Genomic DNA, 27,067 nt, shown 5'->3' on the forward strand with positions numbered 1-27,067 from the left:
GATGGCTAGTGGACAAGCAAGAAAATTGCACGTCAACGCGATGCAGATGCAGCTTACCATTGAAGGCAGCCTGAATCTCGTTAATGTGGAAACTGCATACGGCAGATCCAATCAGGCCATTAGTGCTCGTCGTGAAGGTTGCGTAGAAGCGGCTCTTGTCGGAGGGCAGCTGGTAAACGGACTGGATCTCGTTGAAGTAGAACGGAAATTCGCCGGAGATGCTGCAGTTAAGCCGGGCCTTGAGGTACGTTGCCCAGTTGTGGGCCAACAGATTCTTGCCACCGACATCCTTCTTGCAGACCCGGGCGATGCGTGAATAGACGGCCTTGCCGCAGTTGATGTACTCCACGGCGGTTTCACGGAAGAAGAAGTACACGTACTCGCCAATGTCAAAGGATCCAACAAAGTTGGGTTCTGCAAGTAAGAGAATCAAGCATTATTCATACTCTTCAAAGTTTAAATTGCATTCTAAGCTATTTTCCGGTTTTATTATTTCATACTTACTGTCCAACCACTTGGAGTCGTATTTCAGAGTCCGCTTGAATTTATATTCCAACCGCTTAGCCGAAGTATTATACAGATCAGTACGGAAAATGACCGTGTCCGCCTTGGTGAACTCCGCATTGGTGCCCGAGTACTGAGATGAGAGTTATGTACACCGCCAGTTAGAGTCGGAGAAAGTTTAGTGGTTTATGGGGGGCTATTTGCTTACCAGGCCAGGCAGGCCGCCCGGATTGCCGTTCTCCACATAAATCGCCGTGGAGTTGTCCAGGGGATCGTAGGGGCACTTGGCAATGCCCTGGCCAACGCCAATCACATACTCGGAGCGCGGCAGGTGGGTCAGATTGGCCTGAAAGGAGTGAAAATAATAAATGCGAGACTGCCTACAGGGTTTGCCTTTAGTTTAGTTGCTTTATCTGGGCCTGGATGTCAAAGGCTGAGTGAGCAACTGTTGATTGCCATCTAAAGTCAACTGTCGGCTGGCATCTTTTCATTGAAACATGAATAGAATATGGCATACACCATACACCATATACCGTTTGGCTTCCCAATCTGGGCGACTTACATAGATAACATAATCCTTGGGGTTGTGGGCGTTGGTGCCGCACACATACAGCCTATCGCCCTGATCCATTGACTGAATGACACGCACATGGTTCTTGCAATCGAAGACCTGCAAAATACATATCGATTATAGAGGACACACTAAATCGGAGGCGGGTTCGGAGGGGGGTTCGACAATGTTGTGGGGCGATGGGGTTTTCCAATTTATTGTGGCACGGCATCATCTGTTTTGGCACCCAATCGCAACGATATCGAAATTATTGCGACTGTGCTCGAGTAATGCTGGAGCTGTAGCAAATTTGTGGCAGAAATGTGGACAAATTGCAATAGCACGCGTGGCTGCCGAAGCTAAATCAATTGGCAACAATGCAACGCAGCGAGGAGCTAGTGGCAGAAGCAGTTGCAACAAAAAATTACAACGAGTAGCAGCGCGCCAGTGGCACACAAGCAGCTTTATGATGACTTAAGCAGGATACCCATGTGGGTAGTCTACAAGTCCACAGTTGAGGCAGCCCTCGGATGCAACATGCTGCTGCGGCTGCTGCTGCTTCTGTTCGGGAAACTGCTCCTGCCACGAATAACTTGAAATTGATTTCGAATGAAAGGATTTGCTGTCACATTATAAACGAGTTGCAACAGAAGCGTCTGCCACATTGCCAGTCGATGGGATTTCCTTGGCTTTAAACTGCAATCGAGTTACTGAAATACCTCCGCAGGGATCTGATTTATTTCTAAAATACACACATGCACATATATCGTATGTACTAAAAGTTGGACAAATTTCGATAGCACAGGTACAATAATTCAATATGAAACATGTCTTATTCGTTGAAGGAAAACAATATAACTTTATTGGCTCCAAGGACATGCTGGATGGCAGTTTTCGGTAATTAGTTTTCGACTCACCTGACTTTTTCCCTTGGAAACGCAGCTAACCACGTCGTCGCGGGTCGGCTCCAGGTTGATCAGGTCCCGCTGCAACGAAAGGTTTCCCCAAAAGATAAATTAGCCAAATATGGACCGGATTGAATGTAGTTCACTGCCATTAACCATTAGGTTAAAAGCTCACGTGCTGCGGGCTCTATCAATTCAAAAATTCAATTTACTCAAAAAAAGCGAGCACAGAAATTGTATATTGCATGTGGCAGGGGTGGGGCAAGAGGCGAGAGGCAAGAGCATGTGGCATAAACTACAACTAGCAGGCAGCAGCCGTCCGTGGCACCTTCAGAAATGCTTTCAACTAAATAAATTTATAAATCACGTAATGTTACCGAGGCACACACGAAATATTTTCACGCACCAACCTCTCGCATTGCCACTCGCAGCCACCCAGAGGGCGGGCAGAGCAACCACCGCCTAGCCATAAAACCACCCAACCACCCAGTCACCCAACCACCCACCAACCCACTGCCCAACCACCTGGGAGGCAGGCAGTCGCAGCAGAGCGTTCATATAAAACCAAAATCATGTATTATTTAGTTGAATTTGCATTTGGCGCATAAAGCAGCGGTGCCGGGAATGGAGAGGAACAGGTGCCGGAGCTGGGAGCCCAAAGGAGAGTAAGGCATACAAGTGCACTGTAAGAAATATTCATCACAAAACTCTTAATACTTGTAATGAAGCTTAACACTAAGCTTGCTAGAAACCCTTTAGTATTTTCTTGCAGTGCTGTTCGCCTTCGTATAGGCCAGAACCAAATGATGCCCACGGCGAATGTATTCGCACTTAACCGCATAAAATATATTGACGTATCCTGACTGGCGAACGAACACGCTACAAGGAAATATAACCTCTTAGACTTTTACGATTCAGCTCGGAGATGCGTTGTAGGGCTCCCGCCCAGGGAGGGAGGTCAGGTGTACGGCAGTCTTGTCTCCCGCTCATAAAACAAACTTTTGCAAGTCATAAATTCATAAACAGCCCAAAAGCCAAGAAGACGCCGGGTAGTCGGGTAGCACTTCCTGTAATCGAATTGCCTCGCAAATGTTGTGGCAAGTTCGCGTATGTAGCTCTCCGATATGCGGGCAACGCATAAACCTCGTCCTGGAACCAGTTCGGGGAATACCGTCCGAAAACATAATGCCCGGACAAGAGTGCATATTAAATATGTGTGTTTTTTTTCGTTGGCTTGGCCCTTTTTTTGTCAGGTGGTGGAGGGCCTTTGGGTTAACTAAAATAAACTTGATTTTTTTTTTTGTTTTTGGCCGCTGGAAGCGCTTGGGGAATCGAAGATTTGTGGCTGTCGTCGTTGTTTTGCCATTTGAAGTGCGCCTAAAAGGCTGCTAAGCCGGCGTATTGTGCTGACAACGTTTAGATGGCGCTTTATGGCCACAAAAAGCTGCAAGAAGCTTAGCGGCCATTTGGAAACTATGGAAAATACACACACATACACACCGCCAGGAGGACAGCGGGCCATCAGGGGCAACGGGGCGTATAATGAATTTTTAACAATATGCCACAGAGCAGCAGTAGTAGCAGCAACACCAGGAACAGCATCCCAGCCGCAAGCAAAGTTGTTTTTCGCCCAAAAAGCTTTTCACGATTTTTTGGCCCCATCTTCTGTCAGTTAGATTTGTGGCCCGACCCTGGACAACCTACGCCGCATCCCTTTGGTGACCTTTGGCGACGATGGGACTTTTACCTAAAAGCGTGTTCTAGGATTATCATATTTGAGGCATTTAGGATAATCAGGCACGAAGTTGGTGAAAGCAAAGTTAAGCCCAGGTACTTACATCACAAAAGGACGATGAGATGTTCTGCAGGTTCAAACGGAATACCCGATCCCTGGAATATACAAAAAAATAATATAACTACTTATCTTAAAGTAATTATATAAAAAAAAAACGACTTACATAGCTCCCACATAGAGCACATCCCGATCCTCGTTCATATGGAAGGTCCTGTAGTAGAGCTTGCCGCATGAGAACTCCCGCACATGATCTGGAAAAAAACAAGAAAACACTCCGAGTTAAGTAAAGCCAATATTTGTTTAAGAATTTTCGCTAAGTGATGCGCCGGACACTGCGCCCCAGTCGATAGTGTCAACAAAGTTTTCATTTCGGGGCAAATACTCGAACAGGACAGGACACTGACTCGAGCAGATACTGTTTTCTGGCAGCCAGAAAAGTTGGTTGGGGGCCAGAGATGGAACTAGATATCCCATTTCAATCAAATGACATTTTTTTTTCGACTCCAGGAGGAGGTTGTTTATTTGCAATTGAAGTTTTGTGCCGAGGAAGGCACAATATCGAGCAGGGTCTGGGGAAAGTCCTCCCAAATAGGACCCATTAATTATGGGTATTGTATTATGTTAATTTCTGTGACGTCGCTTTGTCTGCGAAATTGTTTGCCCGTCGGGACGATGTGTGGTTATGGCTAAATGCTGAGCACACAGTTCTTTAATTAAACTAATTTGTATTTGCCGGCCTGTCACTCATCACTTCTTCCATATCATCAGCAATTAATATTGCGGTCGTTGAGATGAAATCAGGGGGAGGCTGCAAAAGTGTCAAATGTCAGTCGTTGAAGCAATATGGATGACCGAGGCGGCATTATCCCCCGGACAATGGCCGAAAGTATGACAGAGGTCAGCATAGGAGGCCAGCAGACCAACAAAAGGCCAGCACTGGAATCCGATTTATGCTCATGGCCCAACAATGGAATATGTAAATACAAAAAGGAAACCCCAGAGCCGCAGGATGGGTGCCGTGCCAGAAATGTAGCTATTTTTGATTTCCGATTTCGAGTGAATATTTTTCGGGGAAAGGAAAACAACGTGCAACCTATTGGCCAACTACTACAATAGAAGTGCCAGGACATGGGTGTGTGTGTGTAAGGATACGTACGTAGTTCGTATTCCTGTTTGCATGCACAATTCGGATAGAATGTCCTTGCCAAACAGGAAGTCGACTTGTGTACGCTTGAAATGCTTTTGTACATATTTTTATTGTGAATGCCTGTCGAACTTTCCTGCTTATTCTTTGACTTTTCCCTCCCGATTTTTTTTGAAAACTTTTCCAGACTTTTTATTTTTTTCCGCCATCTTTAAGTTCAACAAACAGTAGCCCTTTAAGCCAACAAGTCGAGCACAAAAATAGAATAATAAACAATTTGCAATTCCTTTCCATACGCAACATAATTGGCCATATTTGTATTTGGCCTGTGGGGTAGGATAGCCAGTTAAGGCCAACTGAACTATAAACGCTCATGAATCGGTCCTGCGGAATCGGTTAAATCTCTCGCCAGATTGTTTATGGGGGCCAATTGTCATCGGCAGCCAGTAAAAACATATTGCCGCGATTTCATAACTGGATTAAGCCAATAAAAATATGGCAAATATTAACATAAAATTGATGGCACTAAAGGACGTGGACGTGGTGAGCTCTAGCGAATCGAGGTTATCCAATCGATTTGCCCTGACTCTCCATTAAGGCTACAATTCAACTTTAGTTCTGCTTTAGGGCCAAAATTTAATGCTTAAATTTGGTATTAAAAACCTTGACATATTCTTTAAATATATATCTCATACCATCTACCTCATCCTTGCTGGAAATCCCTCAAGTTTACCCAGAGGGCAACCGTAAAAATCCTTTCCAAAATTTGACATTTAAGACGTGAACTTTATTTGCTTTTAATCCAAGTCCAATCAAAATCAAATTGCATTTACGAGCTGCCTTTGAGTACTGAAGGATGAAAAAAAAAAAGAAAATAAAAATGAAAACAACAAACGCCAAATTTTATATTCATTTTTTTTTTTCTGGCTTGGCAATTTTCTTTCAGGGACTCGGGATTTTCATTGGAATGGTTGAGTAGGAGAGTGCTTATGGGCATGAGCATTTATGACTCCGCCATATATGTCAATAATTTTTATGCTCTTCATAAATATGCGTTTGGCTTTTACGAGCCAGGACCAGGACCAGGATCAGGCAGGGCCACCCCACGAAAAGGGCCAAGATGTGGCAGTCAAATCAATTTCTGGAAGGGAGAAAATGACATTTCCAAAAACGTTATTATCAAATCAAATGCTCAAAGAGGGTCGAGAGGTGAGGACGACGAAATTGCAATGAGCATATTGTAAATTTAATGTTGTGCCACACCGCCCACTCAACCCGCCCGTCTGACCGCGCCCCAGGCACAGGACACAGTTACATGTGAGGCGGAGAATGCTGGCAAGTCAGTTGCAGGTGCACGAACCCCTCGGTTGACATTTACCTTTGAAATGTTAAGGTAAATTCGAAATTTGTCGCAAAAGATGACACAAAAAACAGGGACCGGGACTCGGGGCTTTGTCGATTCAAGGCCTTGAGGAGATCTTAAGGTTCGGTCTTAGTCTCGGCATTCTAACCATCTTTAAAGTCGGAAAACCCAAATTCCTTGATAATTGCTAGTTGGCTTTTGTTCTTTTGAAGATGCACATTCCAAAGAGTGCTTCCTAGGAGAGCTTTTTAAGATTCTTCCCTCCTTCGTATGCAACTGAAAATTTCCCTGTTTTCCTGCTTAAATTTCCCATTTATTTCCATGTTTTTGCTAATTATGAGAAATTCACGTCGGCCCTAAGCACTCCAAAAGCCGTCTAGACGTCTGCAGCACCTGTGCTGAAAACTGCAGAAGCGACCTGGGGTTGGGGGGCAACCGAAATGCTTACCCAAAGTGGTTGCCATTTCATTTGCAGGCCACCGGCAGAAGCCCCCAATCGTGGAATGCCTCCTTCTGATTGTCTGTGGCATGTATATAATTAAAACGCATATGCATGGTAAATACACTTATTGTCAGCACTGTATGCTGTCTGAATGCCCCAGGCTTCGGCTTTAGTTTCCGTTCTCTGCTTTAAAATATAAAAGGATGGGAATGAGGATGGGGGGGGGGGCGTGTGCAAAACATTTTCAACTCAATTTAGTTCATTTTATGGCAGCAGCAGCAGTACCAACAGCAGCACTGCGCAGCGGCAAGTTCATTTTGTTGCAAAATAGCAAAAATGCAAAAAACCCGGAGAGCTTACTCATAAAAAAGCATGAAAAGAGCAGTCAAAACACCACTAGACAGCAGCACTGCAAAGCCAGAACCTGGACAGCGCCCAAAAGCCGGCAACAAAAACGCAACAAAATGCGGATCCGGATGCGGATGCGGTAACTGTTTCATTTTTGGTTAAAATGAAGGTTGAGGTGCTTCTAGTGCAACTTCATTTGATGAGCTCATGTTCATGTGTGAGTTTGTGTTCCGCACATAAACGGTTGAAATAGTTTTTAAACCACCAGGGGGGAGAGTTGTACTCTACAAAAGGGTATTAATGTTTAGCCAAAGAGGTATCTTAAAGGTTAAGTTGGTTTATTTGTGAGAGATATGAGGTTATAATATTACAATACTTACAAAAGAGTATCCATGGATATTGCCTCTTAATATAACCATGTATTAAGGTTCTTTATTTTAAGGTTAATAGTATTATTCTCTCATAGAGTATCCCCATGTCTGCTTGCTAGATAGACCTCCTTCTTTTGGCAATTTTAACACCAGCACCTTTATGGCTAGTACTTCTTGGCCAGTATAGCATTCTGTGGCTCGCTTAATTTGCCATGAATTCAGTATTTAGTGTCCGGCAGCCAGCATTGTTGCCACTTAAGTGCGCACAAAGCCACAAGTTGCAAGTTGCATATGCAACATACATACTCCCCAGCCCAGACAAAAGAGAATGCAAATTTTCGGTCTTCCGTATGCTCAGCCTAAGTCAATTAAGCTCCACAAATACAGAGTCCAACTATGAATGAAAATTTAATTAAATTTCACCTTAAAATGAGGCACAAATTGAAATTAACGTTAAGCGAGTTGTTTGGCATCAATTTAAGGTGATTGAATTATGGTTAACGACAAAATCTGTGGCCTAACTGCATTTGCAGTTGATTGATTGCATTTGGCCTGCTGCCGGCTGCTAATTGCTTTTGCAACATTTTGCGGCACTTTGACTATCAGCAACCTCTTCCTTTCTGGTTGTCAGTTCTTTTCTCCGTTTTTTTTTCGATTCTTCATAAGCGCCCTCCCTGACTCTGGCGATAAGTTGACTTCCTTTGCTGTAATCACCGACGCCTACATTAAGTGCGGCTTTATCGGTGGAATATTACATAACGATTTGCAAGAGCACTGCGGGAAAAATACTAATAAATTAATTAAGTTTAGTAGGGTTTTCAAGCCCTTCAAGCCCTGGTATTTAATATTTGCCGTCAAGTGGAAGTCCACAAAGTTGTCCTGCAAGAAACGTGATTTTTCTTCTGTTCTTCAATGCCCCCCAACTAAAACTTCGTAAAGGACCCTGTTTTTAAAACAGAGTTTTAATGATGTTGCAGCCGCTTGTTGCTTGCTACTCGCTACTTGCTGCTTGCCACTTGTTCGCTCTGCTCCGGATTCCCACTGAAACACTGAAACAGTGAAACATTATTAAGCCCCACTTGACGCTGAAGGTGTCGGGCATTGCATTGAAATTCAATTTCGCGGCAAAGTTTCCTCCATTGTGAGAAGCTGGCATGCAGCTCCCAGCTGACATGGTTTGGGTGGTTCCCCAGGTACCCAGCTACCCAGCTGCCAACACCAAAGGGGTGGGCTCAATGAGCTACTGCTGCGGCACACACTCTCTCAGCCTGAACAGCTTTTGACATTGCCATGATGAAGTGGAACTTGCCACCCAACCAGTCTCCATAGAAAAAAAAACATTAAACCAGGGGGCAAGAACACTTTTCAGCCCCCTTATCGCTTTTGTCGTTTTAATGGGTCAGCAGTGTGTCTGCCCGAGAGTGGAGTTTAAGTAAGACAATGCCTTCAGCCTAAGTGTGTTGCTGCTAGTCTGGGGCTTTAATCTGAAAGGGCCTTCAATAGTCCTCTATAGTTCCACAAAATATACAAATAATTAAAAGCAAGAGTGCCTCCAGAGAGACCTTATCTACCTGCCTCTGAAACGAGTCAATAATCACACACCCTGTACCGGTCTCTATAATGAAGTCATTACACCTTGTGTCGACTTTGTATCTTCTGTGTGTGAGAGTTCACAGAAGAGGGAAGAATAATGGGAAGAGCCGACAGACAGGCCGACCCAAAACCATATAAAAATAGATTTTCAGAAAAAAAAAAAGAGTCGAAGTCGGAACATCTGTCAAACCGCTGAGTCAACCAACTGAAGAGTGGAAAGGAGGCGTCGAAAGTGGCAGTGGAAGAGACTACCGACTACCCCAGTCCACCGAGAGACATAAATTTAGTATTCCCTAAAATGAATTGCAATTAATTTCATTTAAATCAATAAAAATAACGCTGGAGCACAACAAATATAAATTTTCCTCATCAACGGGGGAATTTATAGTTGACATTTTAGAGTTTGGTTCGGTGTTTTTGTGGCTTAAGTGTTTTAATTTATGGCCAGAGGATCATTTTATATCTGGTGCATCTGCTGCTACCCAATATCCTTGAAAATATCCACTTTTTTTGTGGAGAAAAGGATGCGCAAACAGCTCGAATGCTCCTTTAATCGCCTCACGTTCTCCTTGGGGCCGGGCCAGTGCTTAGCTATTGAGTTTACTATAAAGTGCAACATGCGGCAAGGACCAAAGTTGTTGTCGGCACGTGAAGTTTTATGCTGCACTTATAGCTTATATAACTATAGTTAAAGATAGCGAAACAAAGGCGTGAGGGGAGGCAGGGGCAGGAGGCAGCCATGACCAGCATTCTGGACCAGGAACGTGAACTATTAGAAAATGTTTACTGGTCTTGACCCGAACTCCAAATGAGATTTAAATATTTTATACACGATTCTCCTCTGATGGGCATTCCATGTTGCTTGAACTCTAAGGGGAACTTTTCAATCAACCTCAGAACATGATAAATTAATGCTTTCCAAAATTATTAGGCGAAATCCAGCCCAAAAACCAGTTTCGGCATATCTTTAAGGCCTTAATGACTCAATAAAACTGGTCGAGATGCCTGGGAAGCGATCTATGGAATAGAATGTTGTTTAAAAGTCTTTGCATTCTTTCAGCTTTAAGGGGATTCAGTCAATTATATATTATATCATTCAGATTTATCTGTGCGGATTATGAGGCTGCATATGGTTAAAATATGATTACATTATTGGTATTTGTTTAAACATGAAATATGCATATGAATAGCTGCAATTCACAATTGCAGAGACCAGGACCAGACCAGACCAGCAATATTCACTATGAATACAGGGCATTAATATGCAAATTATAAATAACAGCAACAATAACAATGCCCCTGATGCTGCACGTTCAGGAATAAAAGAAAAAAATAGGTGCAATTGAAATCGAACCCAAACGAGATAAATAATAAAGGCACAAAGAACATGTGCGAATATTATGGCAAATAAATTACAAATTTGTTGTTGCCTGAAAAATTGAAAAATAATATTTGCGACTGTTAAAAAATGGATTTGTGTGGAAGGAGTCGAACTCGTAACTACCCTGGTGTAGAGATGGCTTTCTTTTATGGTAGTGCTATAGCACTATAACTGACTCTGCTACCCTAGATATCCCACAGAAAAACACGTAAAGCCTTGTCCACACAAGCGTATATAAATTTATTTAATAAATGTATTTTAATCCCTGTTTTCACACTTTTTCTTCGGTTGTTTAATTAGTTACCTCTGCCGTGCTTTCCATAGCTGTTGCCTTGATCGTTTCCAGCGCAACAAGGACGCTCATAGTAAAAGTTCCAGGTGTTTTCGTAGTCAGCCGCTGTCTCGCTTACACTGCAGCAGGACAACAGCAGCAGGACGAGCGGTGAAAGCAGGAGCGCCATCATTGTTGGGGCCAGAGAGAGAGAGAGAGTCCGATAGAGATAGAGAGCTATGTACTCCCCCCCTCCAAAACCTCAATTGGATTACAAGGAGAGCGAACGGGAGCGGCGATTTCTTGTTGATTTTATTATTGTTGTTTCTCAAAAAATGCCGGGAGTTTTTTCCAATTTCGAATAACTGTTAACACATTTAACTTGTATTATTTTTACACACTTTTGCGGCAATTGCAATGGAATTGATTTCACTGGCAAATGGATTTTAAAATAAACTTCTTTCCGCGGGCCATTTATAACAGCTCGGGGATCTCTTTTCTTTTTCGGGCGGCAGTGCCAATTCCGTTTGGATTAATTATGTATGCGATGCAACACAAATACACTGGGGTTTGGGGCGTAATGCATTTTCCCAGTTCGGTGTATGTGCGAACGTTCAGTGTTCGGTTTTCAATTCGATTTCAACGCATTTAGCCATCGACAATTGGTCGCAAAGATAAAGGCAAGAGAAACTGGTTATGCCCACGCAAAAGGGAAAAATGGGCTGGAAAACGAAACAAAGAGCCAAACATAAAAATGCTTCGGATGGCTGGGCAGGGGGGGATGGCTGCTCCACAAGTGAGCAGTGCGGCAGGTAAACAAACTCGGACTTTAAAAAATTCAAACACTAGGCTGCTTTGTTTCACAATTAATAAATGATTGATCTGCAAATACTTGGCTACTACTTTGTTTAATTTGCTGGCTTGGCGGATTTGCATTAAACTCCACAAGTCGCACACACACAGAACCAGAGATACACACTTGAGATGTTGTTTGGAGTTTGGGGGAATTGGAATCGGAATGTTTGCAGAAAACTGTATGAACTGACACACACCAATTGGGTATTATGTTAATTTATGGTTATTAAAAGGCATTATGGATCACAGAAGAGAGTACCGCACGCGAACAAAAGAACTAATAAACTGCTAAGGAATTTCGAGCGGAAACAAATGTCTTGTATTTTTATTGTTTAGTTTTTGGGCCACTTTTGAACACTACTTTTTAAAATACCACGATGGCCCCAAATGAAAATCATGACTGGTCACATTAAATAAACGATCGTTTTTATATAGTGGTTATGTTTGGAGGTGATATCAGAAGATCCACATAGCATTATTATTGAAAACCAATTTCAAAAAATGTATTTAATCTAGTGTTTCTCACATATTATTCAAATAAATTGGTTATATCGAATGTATTAGTGATCAGGGATCGTTGGTTATCGAGTGGTTCTTTCGATAGCTATTTATCGTGCCAGTGCTGCCAAGGTAATGGATTTGAATTCAAGGCGCGTAAGCATTTACTTTAATGTTTATTTTTAATGTTTAAGAGATTTTAAAGATTAAGAGTTTCCTGCACAGGCTTTCCTTTCTGTTTTCCGAGAAAAGCTTGTTGTTTCTGCTCAAAACGTTGACATTGCAAAATGACGGTTTCTTGTCGCAAATTTCCAATTTCACCGCAAACTCGTGCGGAAGCTCGGAATTTGATTTTTATTGTTTTAGGCAACGACAATTTTGGCAATAAGCAAACATTTGCTAAGCCAGGCAAACAGACGCAATAGACGAGCTCCAGGTATGCGGCTACGGGCCCGGGCCTGCATCTGGAGGATGCCTTTGGGCGGCAATTAAACACAGTTTGACACAGTCGCTCTCTCTGGCATTTGAGTGTCTGCTTGGCAAAATATTTAATTAAAAAGCAAGTCGGTTATGTTTCTCGTCTCCTTGATATTTGCAATTGTAAGAGGGCGGTAGGTGGGTGGACGAGGTGTGCGTGCTGGTGTGTGAGTTTTGTATCCTTTTCCATTGTCTATCTGGCCTCTTCTGTCTCGCTCTGGCATCTCCTTTTTGCCTGCTAATGAGTTTTCGCAACATCCTACCTCGTTACCCCCTCTTACCGAGCACCACTTGCATCATGATACTGTTGAAAATTTTTGACACATGTTGAACACACTCACACACACACATGCTCCACCCAGAGTCACTCTCTCCCTCTCTCGATCCTTCGTAGTTGCTTTGATGTTGGTTGCCATTTTTCGAGGTTTTTTTCTTTTTTTTTTTTTGGGGATAGCCTTTCAAGTGCAGTAGCGAAAATGTTGCCATTGTCATTTGTTTTCGCAAACGTTTCTTTCACACAATGTCAACTTTCAACAAAGGACTTTAATTAAGTCCTTAATGACAGCTTAATTTAGCGCACTTTGCACAACGCGTATGCCCCAACACGTACACAAACAAAGGCGACACACACATACTCAACCGGCATACACTAGCTGTCTCGCTCTCTGGCTGATAAGGACGATTAGGGAGAGTTGTGTTTAGGTTACTCGCTTGACTTGGAGCTTAATATCAGCTGGATGGTCAAAGAAAGGACAATTGGAAATCAAGTTTGAAATTCTTATCAAGTTTTTTGGCTCTTTAATCCTTATTTGTAATCCTTAATTAAAATACTGAAAGTCCTTCAATACTAGTACTGGAGTAGTGATAAAGCCAAGATGGCGTGGGAAAGTCCTTAAATAGCTTTTTGATTATGCCAAATAAAACATGAAAACTTGTCTCACCAAACATTGTTGGTCGCTCAACTTGTCAGCGGCCAGCAACTTTCCATGCATTATATAAAAAGTTGGCCAAATAACCAGCAGAAACTACAACTACAGCAACAACAACAACAACAAAACACACACACACACACAAAAACTGGGGAAAAAGCGATAAAAACCATTTGTTGTGGATGTCCTGTACTGTTATTTGTTGTTTTGCTGCCTTTTCGTCCTTTGTTGCGTGTATGCATTGTTGTTGTTGTTGATAGTAGGACTCTAGTTGTTGTTCTTGCTTCAAGTTGGCTTACTCAAGTTACTTACAAAGATTTCAATGCACTTTCTTTCTACCAACTAGTTCGCGCAGAAAGCCATGAAAAAAAAGGATGGCAAAAGCAAGCCAGGACCTCAACTGACCAGCAAGAAAAACAACAAGTACAGTGGTTAATAGATATTAATATTTAAGAATCCAATGAAAGCTTTTTGTTTTGGTGTTTTTATTTAAAAATGTAGAAGGACATTTCACTTTGTATTTTTCAAAACTAAATTCTAATAAGATCCTGTCCCTTTCCTTGAGGTATCACTGTAGCAAACCAGGAGTTGCGGCAAGAACAAGAACGATTTGACTTCTGGAAACTGTCAGAGCAAGCAAATGGCACTAAATATTAAGTTTGCCGTTGGAACTTGACCAGAAAAAGTAAACTACGACGAAAACTTGGCCGGCCAGGACTAATGAAAGCTTTCTGCAAGTGTGAGACAGTTTGTATGTGTATGTGTGTGTGTGTGTGTGTGTGAAGGCTAAAAGTTTTTGCCTTTTGGCTCGACCACAGAATTTCTCATGAGTTGGCGCTGCGGCTGCGACTCCGGCTGCGACTGGGACTGGGGCTGCACTTGTTTCAAGTTCAATTAATTTTAAGTGCGGCAGCAATTGTGTTGCACATTGTTGTTCTTGTTCTTGTACTCTCGTTTGTTTACTACAATGTGTGTGTTTTTGTTTTTGCTACTTGGAGGCCCCTTTCTGGGCCTTTTTTTTGCTGCAAGGATTCAACTTTGGCCTGGCCTGACATGCAATGTCAGCGCCTGTGTTTATGCTATAAATAATGCAGCATATTTTGCATAATGACAAGTTATCGCATACAAACATAATTGCATGTATTTGTATTGCCTGTACTGCTCGATGACGTCAGGATAATTGCAGGGAATCAAACAGCCATTTTGAGATCTCCAAACCTGTGTTACTCCAAAACTGAATAAATAAAATGCTTAGAAACAATGGTGTTTAATGTTAACCACCTTTCATTGTGGCCTCAGATTCGGCTTTGACCCTTGGAACCAGATCTGAGGGACTTACGGTCTATAGGGCTGGTGTTGCAGCAGTCAGCTTTTGGCAGTGTGTCTGGGATTAGTGTCACAACGGTTAGACAGATGGAACTGCAACTCGGGCAGCGGAGCGATAACAACAAAAGTCGCAAAACAAGCGGCGAAAGAGCCAGATAAACAAAATCTTGTCTAGCCAGAAAGAGGAGCCGGGATGGAATATAAGGGTTAGCAGAGACAGACTTCAGACTAAAGTCAGGAAGTTGGCTTGGCAGCTTCAAAGTCTAACTCGTCGGCAAACAAAACTTGCCGGCACTTTTTGCCATCACTTCGCATCGCAGTGCTATATAGCTAGTGCTGTTGTGTCTTCTCCCTACTCCATGTGCATAATTAAAAAAGCATTTTGGACGCCAGCGAGACGAGGTTCAACTACTTTCGGATTTATATTGTGTCACTCAATGCGGCTGCGAAATGCAAATGCGAATGCAGCAGACGGTGCAAAATTCGTTGCATTTGGAATTAAAGGAACAAAGCGATGAAAAAAGAAGTCAGAAGCCGCCGCATGCCAGCAGCCAGGAGGAGCCTTTTGAAAGCGTGCATCAGACTAGAAGACTAGGGACAAAATTAAGCGCTTTAAAGTGTTGCCACACCTCTTTGTAAATGCACTTGCAAAATAATCTACTAACGCCACAAAAAAAAGACGCTCAAATAATGAAAGGACATCTATTAATTACTTAAAAACCAATAAAAAAAAGGAACCTTTTCAAAAGAGCAAAAGCTTGTCACTTGCCATTTTCTGGATAGTAAAATATATAAAATAAAAAGAGAGTATAATTTTATCGCTTAGCTACGTTGAAACCACAGCAAAGTTGAGTTTTCTGATGGGTCAGAAGCCACAGTTTCCAGCCGCATGTCAGCAAAGTCTGGGAAATCTGGCTCAAAGTTTTCCTTATACCACCACCAGCACCATCAAAACCATCCGAACCACCACTCGATGTCAACTCTTTTGCCGGGGTTTTCCTCATCCTTTGGCGACATCAGGTGCAGAACCACACAACAATTAACAGACTTTCGGCTGGGAGTTGCCTTTTGATTTCGAACAGCACTCACTGCAAACTGATTCTGTTCTTTTATACGCACTATAGGCACATAAATCGGGTCGTTGGGGAACAATTTTAATTCCGACTGTCAGGCGGAAACATCACAAAGCCCTGTCGATGGCACACACTATGGAGATATATGAATGTCCATGCCCAGGCTCAGTTATGGAAAAAAAATCTTTCAGATTGCCACTCGTTTGTCAGGGGATTTTTCGTTATTTTTTTCCGTATTTGTTAGAGTGACCTCAGGATCTGGGTGGGGTGGAAAATGTGCTTGTCAAGATCCGGATAATTGAATTTCAAAAGTTGCAACTGGCGAGGCATAAACCGGAGTCGGAATCAGAAAACAGCAACAACTGGAAAATGTCGGATTAATAATTTATCAATGTCGCAAGTTTATTGAAATAGATTTCCGCCCTTGTGAGACATTTGCATTTCCTGCTTCCGCTCAGCCATTGTTGTTTTGGATGTTTGTTTGGGTTTTCGAGTGCAAGTGCAAGTGCATGTGCATGTGCTGTAGTTGCATTTATGCAAATATGTATGCTCGGAATATTGCAGCATGCATACTTAAGTTTATTACATTTTCCTCATCTCCAAAGAATCCTCATCTCTCATACTGGCCCTCACCGACTACAGTTCCTAATTGATTGAGATGAATCTGATGTTGCACTGGGTCCTGCATACTCTTTCCCAGCTTCCTGCACCTAATCCCTCGCCCACTTCATTTTCATTATGTCAGATTAGAGCAAAAGTTAAATATTTCCGAGAAGAAGCAGCCGACAGAGAAGATGCATATTTGTATTAGCCAAGAATTGAATTTAGTTTTGCATATTTGAGATGCTCTCAAAGAGATAACTGACCATTGTGGGGGTCTGGACTCACCCCTCATTAGCAAAAAGTCTGAAAATTATGAAATGACTTTGCATACTTATAAGGAGGAGGCGGGGCAAGGAGCGCAACATTTCCTTTCAGACTTGGCATTATTAATTGCACAAACACAAATACAAAGTACAAACAGATTCCGACTCAGACGAGCAGGCAATCTGCCACTTCTGCCGTTTCTGGCGCTTCTGTGGCGGCTGTTATTGTTACCGTTAGACGGCGACCACTCCCCCTACGGCTCCTGTCTGATTGCGCCTTTGTACAAACAAAGGATTGCTCCTTTGTTGCCATTAAGTAAGTAGGCTTACTAAGTTGCAGCAACTGCCGTCGAAGCAGTTGGCTCTTTGTTCAAAATTAAGCGCATTAAAATCGGTTCAATGTGGAGCATCAATGTTTAAGATGGAAGCGGAAACGGAAACGCAGTTCTCAAGCAGGTTTCACAAAATGTCAAAAAAACTAAAACGGTCCATCAATTTTAGGTTTTTTAAATATATTATTTCATAAATCAGGAAACATTATGCAAACTTTATAATCCTTAAGGTTGTTTAAGATGAAGGAATGGATGGATATAAAGGATGAACTTGGCTTTTCTTTCGATTACTACTATCGATATCATCTGATAAGACTATCGGTAAGGATAAGTGCTGCCCATTTATAAAGCTTGCCACTTCCGGTCGCTGCTCAATGGACTTATATTCCATTGTAATATTATCCCACCACCATAACTGTTTCTTACAATTTCTTATTCTAAACCAAAAAAAAACAATACAATCCTCTCCCAAGATTATCGATGGAGAACATAACCAAGTATTCCCAACATATTTTGTTAAAATGCAATCTTAAACGCTGGTGCGTGCTTAGAGTGCTTGGTTGCACTTCTTTCCCAATGCTTTGCACTGCTTTCGAGGAAATGCACTCTCCAAAGTCAAGTGCAAATAAGCAGGTGAGTAGAAGAGGATACAGGCGATGGGGTGGGCGTAGGTAGTTGGGTTGGAAATGCATTGCACGTTAAGTATTATCAATTTACAGCTAACATCGCCTGATTGCCGAACAGCACACAAAAGGTGGCGGCCAGGGCGGGTGCCAGTGGCAAAGCTGAATCCTGGATAAAGGGAACACAACTCCCAGGGAAGGACACACTTGGTCCAATTGGCCACTTCAGTTGCCGTTTGCCAGTAGCTTTTTTATGGCTCATTGCATTCGCATATACAGGGAACGTCTGTTTGTTTAGTTCTTTTTCTGTTGTGCCGTGCATTTTTCATACAATTCCAGCTTCCAAATAAGCTCTGAGAAAAGAAATTACCCCATTTCTAATCTGATTATAAAACTAAATTTATTAAAAATAAAAAACAGGGTTAGATACTTTAAAAATGTTGTTCAATAATTATATAAAACATTATATTTATTTTGAATATTTGTATAAATCATATTCTTCTAGTGTATTTTTGGCTTCAAGTTGAAGTTCGAGCTCGGGTTTCCAGCTTTTCTGACTTTTCCGGCAGGCAAGGCCACTTGGGAACGTATATCCACATGCCACATGCCACATGCAATTGACGTGCTAAGTAACTGTGTCTATTCCACCGATGCCCCCGCCACTTTTCCAACTCCCTTCATCTTCTATGTACGTATATCCTGTACGTGTCTCTGGCTCATTTGCCTTTGCCTCTTTGCTACTCTAATTTTGCAATGCCATAGTACCATCTAGGAAAAGGACTTTTTCCCTTTCTCAGTTGTCTTTCAAATGAAAAGACATATGCACTTGTCTGAATTCAGAGTGTGGAGTGTTGGGTATCTGTGTATCTGTGTGTATTGTTTGCTTTGGTGTTGATTCCCAAAAGTATTTTGTATTTTTCATTGTTGGCTGGCTTGTTCTTGCCTAACAATTTCCATCAAACTGTCTGTGTTCCTGTCGCCTTCCGCACTTTTTCCCGGCCCTTTCTCCTGGCTTTTGTTTACTGGGAGAGCTTGTATATTTGATACCAGAAAAGGACTTTTTTTTTGGAATAAGAGTGGTCCTTCAGTTTCGGTCAGAGTGTCCTCTAAACAACAAAAAAAATTATCAAGTGGTACTTACATTTTTCTAGATTGATTTTTATTTATTGTTTGTACCAAAAATAATTATTAGGGCTCTTAAAAAAAGATATGTATTTGGGAAGTATCTAGTATCTTTTATCTATCAATATGAATATTTTCCTGATTGTGTTTCGTACAGCCACCGATCTGTTCTCATTATGAACTATGCATAATTATGAGCCACATCGCAGCAATGAGGAAAAACCGAAATCATAATAATTATTATTTTGGCCCAGCCCGGAGCATTTCAAAAGTTCAAATTGAAATCCAGCCCGGGTTCGCTTTGAAGTGCGACGGCATGGCCCGAGGAACTGGGTAAAAGTTTTTCTCTCGCTTGTTTCTACCGGAAATTTTAGGCCGCCGGGCATAGCTCAAATGACTCATTAAATTCCTCTTTTTTTTGAGTATTTTTTTTTAGTCCTGTCTACCGGCTTTTTGTATTTTTATTTTTTGGGGGGAATTTTCCGAAACACTTTTCTTTATGCAAAAATTTTCACTCTGCTTCGGTTTCAATTTGTTTCTCTACACAGGACAGATGCCAGCGACAATTTACAGGACTTTATTGGTAGGACTGGGGCCCAGGAGTGTGGAAAACCGTTGGCACAGGGTCAGGGATTGGCAGCCAGGGGTTAGGTTAGGTGGGTACTGTGTGGTCCAGGCACTCCGTGCCATAATAAAACGCTCACTAACACAATTAAGCGGGCTTTGCTGGGGAAAAATGAGTGTTAAGCAAACATGACAAGGCTTTTAAGTTTATGGAGCTACCCAGAAAGCCCCTCGCTACCCAGTTTCCCTTTTTCCGGGCGAAAACTGCTGCACTTACTGTCACTTTTCATATGCAAAGCGGTGTATGTCTGCCGTTAATTTAATAACATGTAACATTTTGCCAGGATCAGGTCTAGGGTTGGGCAGTAAAGTGCCCAATTAGAGGGCGGAGTTTGGGGCTCCCTGTAGGAAGGGTAGCAGGATGTCACTCCACCCTCTTTGCTGATTTTTTCACAGTCACTGCATTTTGCAATAAATATCCAAAATCGCAATTGCCAAACTCACACAAGCAGCCACACACATGACTGGCAACGATTTGGCAAGCATTTTTTGGCTTTTGCGGAAGTTTGGCGAAAAATCGTTGACAAGCGACAAAACACTTGACAGCGTCAGCAGCAAAAAAATGGAGATAAAGAAAGGTGGCCAGGACGAGAACGCCAAAAACAAAATGGAGTTCAAGATGCACTTGCAACAAATAAAATCACAGAGTCCATGACACCAAGAATGCGAAAAATAAAAGTTATTGCTAGACAAAAGGTAAACAAGTAGATAAAGTTAAAGGATAACTAAAAGGTTTCCTATTGATTTTTAAAATATATAAGGAAATATACATACAGATAAATAAATTAGCAATAAAATGTACATTATAGTACCATTTATTTTTTAAAGTCCTACCAAATTCGATTGGGGACAGGGTATTCCAAGGAACGAAGGATTTTGTGGTGGAAGCAAACCTGTGAGTCGAAAAAGTGAAAAAGTGGCAATGCTGGGCGGATGGTAAATAAAAAGCAAACAACAAAAATGTGTAAATGTGCAATCAAATGAAAGAAAACCAATAATCGAAAAATGCCAATGCAGGGAAAAAGGAAAGGAACGAGAGGCGAGCCTGGGAATTATTGGATCCAATAGATGGTACAGGATGGCGGGGATAAAGGTGCACCTGTGGATGGGGGTGGCCCCCAGATTCAGGCTGGCACAACGGAAAATGCACTAAATAAAACATGAAATTGCGAAAAAATTCGACCATGTGAGCGGCACAAGGATGTCAGGTGTCCTCCCCCTTGATCCTTACTTCGCGCAAGGAATTTGCAGCTATAAATTGTTGTCGTAGGAATGAAAATGGGGAAAGTGTACTCGTATACTCGCTTATGCCATAGACGTTAGCCCCTACTCTCCTGGGAATAATTGTGCAAACAATAAATCAACTTGAGCAGCGGCAAGTGGCAAACAAAAGGATTTTTTCAATTTGTGAATAAGCAACACCACAAAACACACACAGACACACACTCACAAAATAAATGATAATAGCCCCGGCGAACTATTGTTTGTTGTGAAGTGTTTTGCGGCAACCGGAAGCCGCAAGCTAAAATGTCAAAATGCTAAATATTAATCATCATTATTTCAATCAACATTTATTAACATGGACTTTGCATTAGCACATAATGTATTTTTGACCTTTTGTCATTCTACTCCAGTCGAGGAAGATGCCTTGGGTGTGAGAATAAATGGTTATATCTTTTATGCATCCTTCCCAACACACACACAAACACGCACAGAGACAAATATAGAGAAGACCACATTTTCAATTTAGCCACAAGGGTCAAAAGCAAAAGGAGCCAAGAAGGAGGCACAAAGGCCATGGCCCCATCCGTTTGTCTTTGCGGCTTGTCCATGAAAATTTGTGACTGCACTTGGAAAAATTAGGAGGACTTGGATGATTTAGAATATATAATAAAAACCTAAAGATTTTATCTACATAGATATATTATTATGTGCCATTTGCTTTTAAAATATTAAATAAAGTATTAAGTTAACATTTTTTGTTGTGCTCTCATGTGTACATCTCCCCTTTGGCTTTCGTTGGAAAAGTCAGCCCCTTAATGCTATCCCATCCCCCCAAAAAAAGCCCAACCCCAAAACCATTCCAGAGTCATTTCAAACTCGATTTCAGTCATTTGTCTTTTGTCATATTAATAATTCCCTTTTATTATTGCCACCATGATAATAAGCTGTCTGCTATGACCGTTCCACTCGAACATCCCCAGCATCCTGAACATTTTCCATTATCCTCCCCCCAGTTTCCCAGTCCCTTGGACTTTTATAATTTTCCATCGCAGCAAAAAGGTGCGCGTTCACCTTTTTTGCTCCGCTCATTAATAATAATATAAGGGAACAGTCCGCGGGGATGTGTACCCTTGCCCACTTGGGATCTGTTCGAGGGGCTGCATTGTCCACTGAAACAAAACTCCCCATCCCCCAGGGTCCTCTAACCCTTTTACTTAGGTCTTAATAATTTTTTAAGAGGAGTTAGCCATTAATTCTGGCCAAAATGTAAATAATAAATCAATTGCAAGTCAATCATTTTTTTGTTATATAACCATGTACATTTTGTTCAGTGAATGGCCCTTCATTTGGCCTCTTTAAGTCATTAATTTTCATCTGTTGTTTCTGGTTTGGCTCTGAGCCGTGTGCATCCCTCTTATTTTTTTTTTGCAGGCAAATCATCTTAAGTATTTCTCGTTGCGGTTCGCTTTGTAATAGATCATTAATAAGAGGTCGAAAAAAATTCCTCAAATGCCGGGCCAAAGTAATATTAATGCAGTCAAGTGAGTTATTTACTAATTTGATAGATAACCGCAAAACTTCTGAATCGTAGAAGTGGTTGCTGGTGAAACTTTTAACGCAACTTTCATTGTTCAATTACGGGTGGTGAGTGGTGTGTGGTGCTGAGTGTGTGGTGCAGAGTGTGTGTGGTGCTCTCACAAAAACAAAGGTGGAACTTGAAGTTGTCAGCTTGTTAAGAGGAGTTTTCTGCCTTCCATTCGGGCCAAAAGACAAAAAGTGCTTTCTGAAAATCTCAACAAAATGAGAAAATGCGAAAGTTGTGACTGAAGGAGTGGTGTCTGAACGAGTGTGTGTTTGTGATTCGATTAGCTTTTGGGGCTAGCACAAGTTGGCTTCATTCAAATCAAAACCAAAAACCACAGAATATCAAGTGCCAGGCAAGAAACGAACCTAACTTGATTTGCAATTATTATTGTTTAACAAGAAGCATAAGCCGACACTTATCCCAACTCACATACACACAACCCACACACTCCTTCTAAGCTGTTGTTGTTTATGCTACTAGAAGCCCATTGTGAAAGGCAAAGGAAAATTTTCAAATATTTGAGAATTTTCATCTCCATCTTTGGGTTGGAGGGAGCTTGTTGCTTTTACAGGATAATGCTGGAAGTGCGGGAAGCATAAATCCAATGACAGAGCCAGACCAGTGTCATCTTATTTTAGGCAAATGATAAATTGACAAATTTATTTGGGTCACAGCCAGGGCACATTCATCATCATTTGCAGGAGGATTTCCATCGGGCCACTGGGAAATTGAAAATTTCGTCCTTACGTTTGTATATTTCTTGTTATTCAGTTTTTTTTTTTCTGCTTCCTCAGATTTCTGTTGGCCGACCCTCCACTCATAATGGAGTTGATTCTAAACAACAACAACTGACACTCTTGCCTAATGCTAATGCAGTTATAATGAGCTCTAAGCCAATTGGATTGGATGGCCCCTGATTTGGGTTGAGGTTGAGTCAAAGTCGAAGTCAAAGTCAGGAGACGCTTCGGACATTTGCATAATTAAAATTGATGTTCATGTTGCCAGTACATACAATACAGTCGCTTGGCTACTTGTACACAGGACCTACGAAAGGACCTGCCCGACTGCCCGACTGCCTGCCTATCTTGGCCATTGTTTATTTATAATCCCAGCAACTAGTGCGCTGATTGAGTTGCCCAAGCTGAGGAGCGCATAAATTTGCATTATAGATCGACACACAACAATCGTAGGGCCAAATGAAAGCCATGTTACACTAAAATAAAAAGGTTTTAAAATAGTATTTACGATTTTTCATAGCTCATACTATTGTTTCATACTTTACAATAACGCTTTACTTAAATAAACTACTAAAAAAAACATCTTGTAATTTTAAAAGTTTATTTTTGTGTGTATATCTGACCTACTGCACATCTGCATGCAACATTCGTGTTGCAATTTCTTTTTGCATAATGCAGGATACTGTTCAACTCCTGCCCTGGTAGCAGTAGCTTCTCCAATCAGTAGCTGAAAAGTGAATACAAGATACCCTTTTTTGTTTTAAACTCACCTGGAGATAGTTCCTCGGTCATCGCCAGAACTTGTGAAATCAGAACTAGGCAACTGCCGAGCAGTAACCAGAGTACTTTGTTCATTGTGGGCACACTTTTTGCACTGAGTGTAAGTTCTAGTTCCAAATTGGATCTGGAATGGTTGGGAAAGAAAAATACAGGTACATGAATAAGTAATTTGTTTTTGTTGCACAAAGATAGTTAGAAACGGTTTAAGGAGTCCTAGTAAACTATTAATCAATATTAGAGAAGCTTCCATTTGGTTGAAAGTAATTGTTTTGCTAATCAAGTAGAATTCAGATAGCTTATTCTATTGGCCAACTGAAGTTGCCAGGAAAATCGTTAAGATATCCAACATCGGCAGGCAATATTTTCAGTGACTGTGACGTACATTATTCACCGGGTGCTCGCGCCGCAAAGTATGCAACGTCATGCGGTGTGGCAGTGTGATGAGAACGAGGATGACTGGGGACGACTCGATTGCGAGGGGGAAAGCGGCATATTGTACATAGCCTCTCCGAAGGCGATGCCTCCGATTGGGGGGCGCGCCCTGAGCCACACGTCAAACACATTCATCACGAGTGCCAGAGTGACAGATGGCAAATGCGCCGACGGCCTCGTTTGTCCGCCGGACCCGGACCCAGACCCAGTCCCGGCCCTGGCCCCGCTCCTGGAATCCTTGGTCCAGTTTGTCCATGACAATGACAGCGGGCAACTGGCAATGGGCAATGGGCAACGGGCAACAAGCCCCAGCAAGGGCAAAAAGGACGAATGGAAATTTTTCCAATTATTGCCGCCAGCGGCTTCCCCGTCATCAACAAAAAGGAGCATTTAACGCTTTAAAGTGTGACAGAGCTCATATTTCATTCATTTCGGACTGAGATTCGGTGGTTCTGGGATTCATCAATATCTAATTGCAAAATTTTGAGTGACGCCTCCGCGCCAGTTGATCAAAAACTCATTCTGTCATCCGCATGTGGACACGGATCCAATAAAGCCCAAGCCCGTAACGAAAGCAATACGTATATTGTATATTCTAAGTAGTGCAATATGTAATGTGGTCACATCTGGGCCTGACATGATTTTGGCATTAAAACGAAAGTCATTTTTGGGCGGGTCCTGCGAAAGACCTTTCATCGTGGCTTATTTTGCCCAACTTTCATGTATATTTTTTTGGCAAATTTCACTTTTATTTTAGACTGACAGCAGCTGTTGAATAATTACTTATATGGAAAACCCGCGGAAAGGGTGTAGGGTTTCAAGTACAGTGCGGTAAGTAAGGATAGAAACTAGACGGACTTGTATAAACCTTTTAAAATATTTATTCATGATTTTTATTAACTATCTTGGCCACGATGTTCAATCAATTTTAAATGAATATGTCTGCCTTTGTTGTTTCGTTTTTTCCAGCTGAATTATCGGCGCGAAACGGACTGTAAATAGGCACCATATGCTAGCATATGACCCAAGACAGGGCTCAGTGGCTCACATCAACACTTTCAATTTCAAAAGGAAACTTTTGGGCCACCGACCGCACACCCACACAGCCACACACACATTCCTGCACTTGGGGCTTAAGCTCAAGGGGGTGAGTAGGTGTGGGGCAGGGATTGGCAAGGTTTTACGAGGTCCTGTTAACCGCGGGTATTTACACTAAGTCTAATGAAATGTTTAACAAGCACTTTGCTCTGCGCAAATCCCAATGACCCATAATATTAGCATAAAATCACTTGGCCCAGTGGAAAACGGAGGAAGGACCAGCACCTACACACCCACACCTAACACACCCACTAAACCCTAGCCCCCCAAACCTCTCCATAAATAAGTAGTTTCACTGTGTGTGTGTGTGTAACTACTTGCTAGTCAGCCTGCGTGGCTTGACACGCTCTAAGGGAAAATGCGGGCCTCAGCTCGGCAAAATTTTCATTTAAATTGCACACTTTAAAAGTTGTTTCCCAGGGAGAACCCGTCCTGGCCCGGCCTGGGGAAAGGCTTAACAAAGCACTGACTCTGGCCTACGCCTTTCAGAACAGTATATACGTATATATTTTGCCATTACGTTGCATATAAATTTTTATGTTGGTCCATACTTTATTTGTTTCTGGCCGCCGTTTGGTTTCGGCCTTCTCCACATTTTACCAACCAAACAGCCCAACTCACTCCATCCTCTCGATCCTGCAACCAAAAATAAATTACATTAAAATTCTAAGCCATCAGCCAGCGAGCTTTGGAAATTTATATTCCACATTATCCGAAGCTTGCCGCAAAACTCTATTTTCTGGCGGGTTAAGAGTTGGGGATCCGGTCCAGGATCCAGGACTACTGGCAAAAGTTGTAAAGTATCATTCGAGTCAATTAGTTCATTTGCAGAATTTCATTTCGGTTCGAGGGAATTTTGATGAGTTTCATTAAGTTTTCAAATAAATTTGAAACGAAATTTGAGCGAAAGTGGTTGAGAAAAATGAGACTGTTGCCATGAAAACTGGGGCCTTCAAATAATGGTAGAGGTTGTTGATTTGTTGGATTAATTATATTGAAAAGGAAAGGTTTTTGTGATTAATATTTGGAATAAAAGTTGAATTAATTAAGTTTAAATTTTTTTAATAAAATGTCGTATAATTATTATATATAATTTTCTTTGGCTTATTTTTGATTTAGATTTCTAAAATATCTCTCTAAATTCTAACTCTATTCTTAGATCCTTATGTTCCCCATCACACAGCCTAACCCAAGAATATCCTTTGCTCCGCTTGCTCTGGTATGCCGTTATTCCTACATATTTACATACATGTGTTTGTATACACATACACACTCAAACAAATACACACAAATGCGAAAACGAAAGGATATTGAATGAAATGAACAAAGCCACTTCAAAAAACACACTTACCTATTCGATTTAGATCCTTTGTTGAATATTATTTTTTTATATCCTGGATTTTGTCATTTAGTTTGTGTTTTGAGAGGAATTGAAAAAATGTAAACACACTTCGGGATGGTAAGTACACACAAACACGCGAAAAGGAACACGGCCAGATGCAAGGACTTATCCAGTTTATTTGGGCTTATTTGGTAGTTTTGAAACAATCACAACCAGGGCTCACTACTCAGATGTTTGTTTCTTAAGTTTAATTAATGTTTTTAACGTTTTTCATCGGGAAAAACAACAAAAATGCACCAGAAACTAACAGACGCTCGAAAATTGCTGACAAAACGGAGCAGACGACTCTCTGTTCTCTCTGTTGCTCTCTCTCCGGGCGTGTTTCCTTGCCGTTTCGTTTCCACCGAGAGAGCGAGTGTGTGGCAGCTGTTCGAGTCCTGCTGGGCCAGGACCTTCGCGGGGTTCTCGTTCAACTGT

The 27,067-nt window shown here is 41.8% G+C and overlaps 1 protein-coding gene across 3 annotated transcripts in view; it reads right to left on the reverse strand.

The window, feature by feature from the left end:
• Nucleotides 1–26,947, reverse strand: part of Sema2a (Semaphorin 2a) — a 30,253-nt gene extending 3,306 nt beyond the window's left edge. Inside the window, exons 1-9 of one of the 3 annotated variants that reach the window (XM_017242037.3) lie at nt 26,600–26,947; nt 23,709–23,842; nt 3,918–4,005; nt 3,798–3,849; nt 1,972–2,040; nt 1,067–1,174; nt 713–850; nt 505–637; nt 58–414 (exon numbers count right to left, since the gene is read on the reverse strand). In XM_017242037.3, the coding sequence (XP_017097526.2) occupies nt 58–414; nt 505–637; nt 713–850; nt 1,067–1,174; nt 1,972–2,040; nt 3,798–3,849; nt 3,918–4,005; nt 23,709–23,793 (1,030 nt within the window). In that variant the 5' untranslated portion in view covers nt 23,794–23,842; nt 26,600–26,947. Of the gene's footprint in view, nt 1–57; nt 415–504; nt 638–712; nt 851–1,066; nt 1,175–1,971; nt 2,041–3,797; nt 3,850–3,917; nt 4,006–10,700; nt 11,100–11,719; nt 11,867–23,708; nt 23,843–26,599 lie in introns of those variants that run through there. The other 2 variants (XM_017242036.3, XM_070278502.1) reach the window with 2 other exon arrangements.
• Nucleotides 26,948–27,067: the final 120 nt, after the last annotated feature.

The sequence above is a fragment of the Drosophila bipectinata genome, chromosome 2R (assembly GCF_030179905.1).
Source record: "Drosophila bipectinata strain 14024-0381.07 chromosome 2R, DbipHiC1v2, whole genome shotgun sequence".
Lineage (NCBI taxonomy): Eukaryota > Metazoa > Arthropoda > Insecta > Diptera > Drosophilidae > Drosophila > Drosophila bipectinata.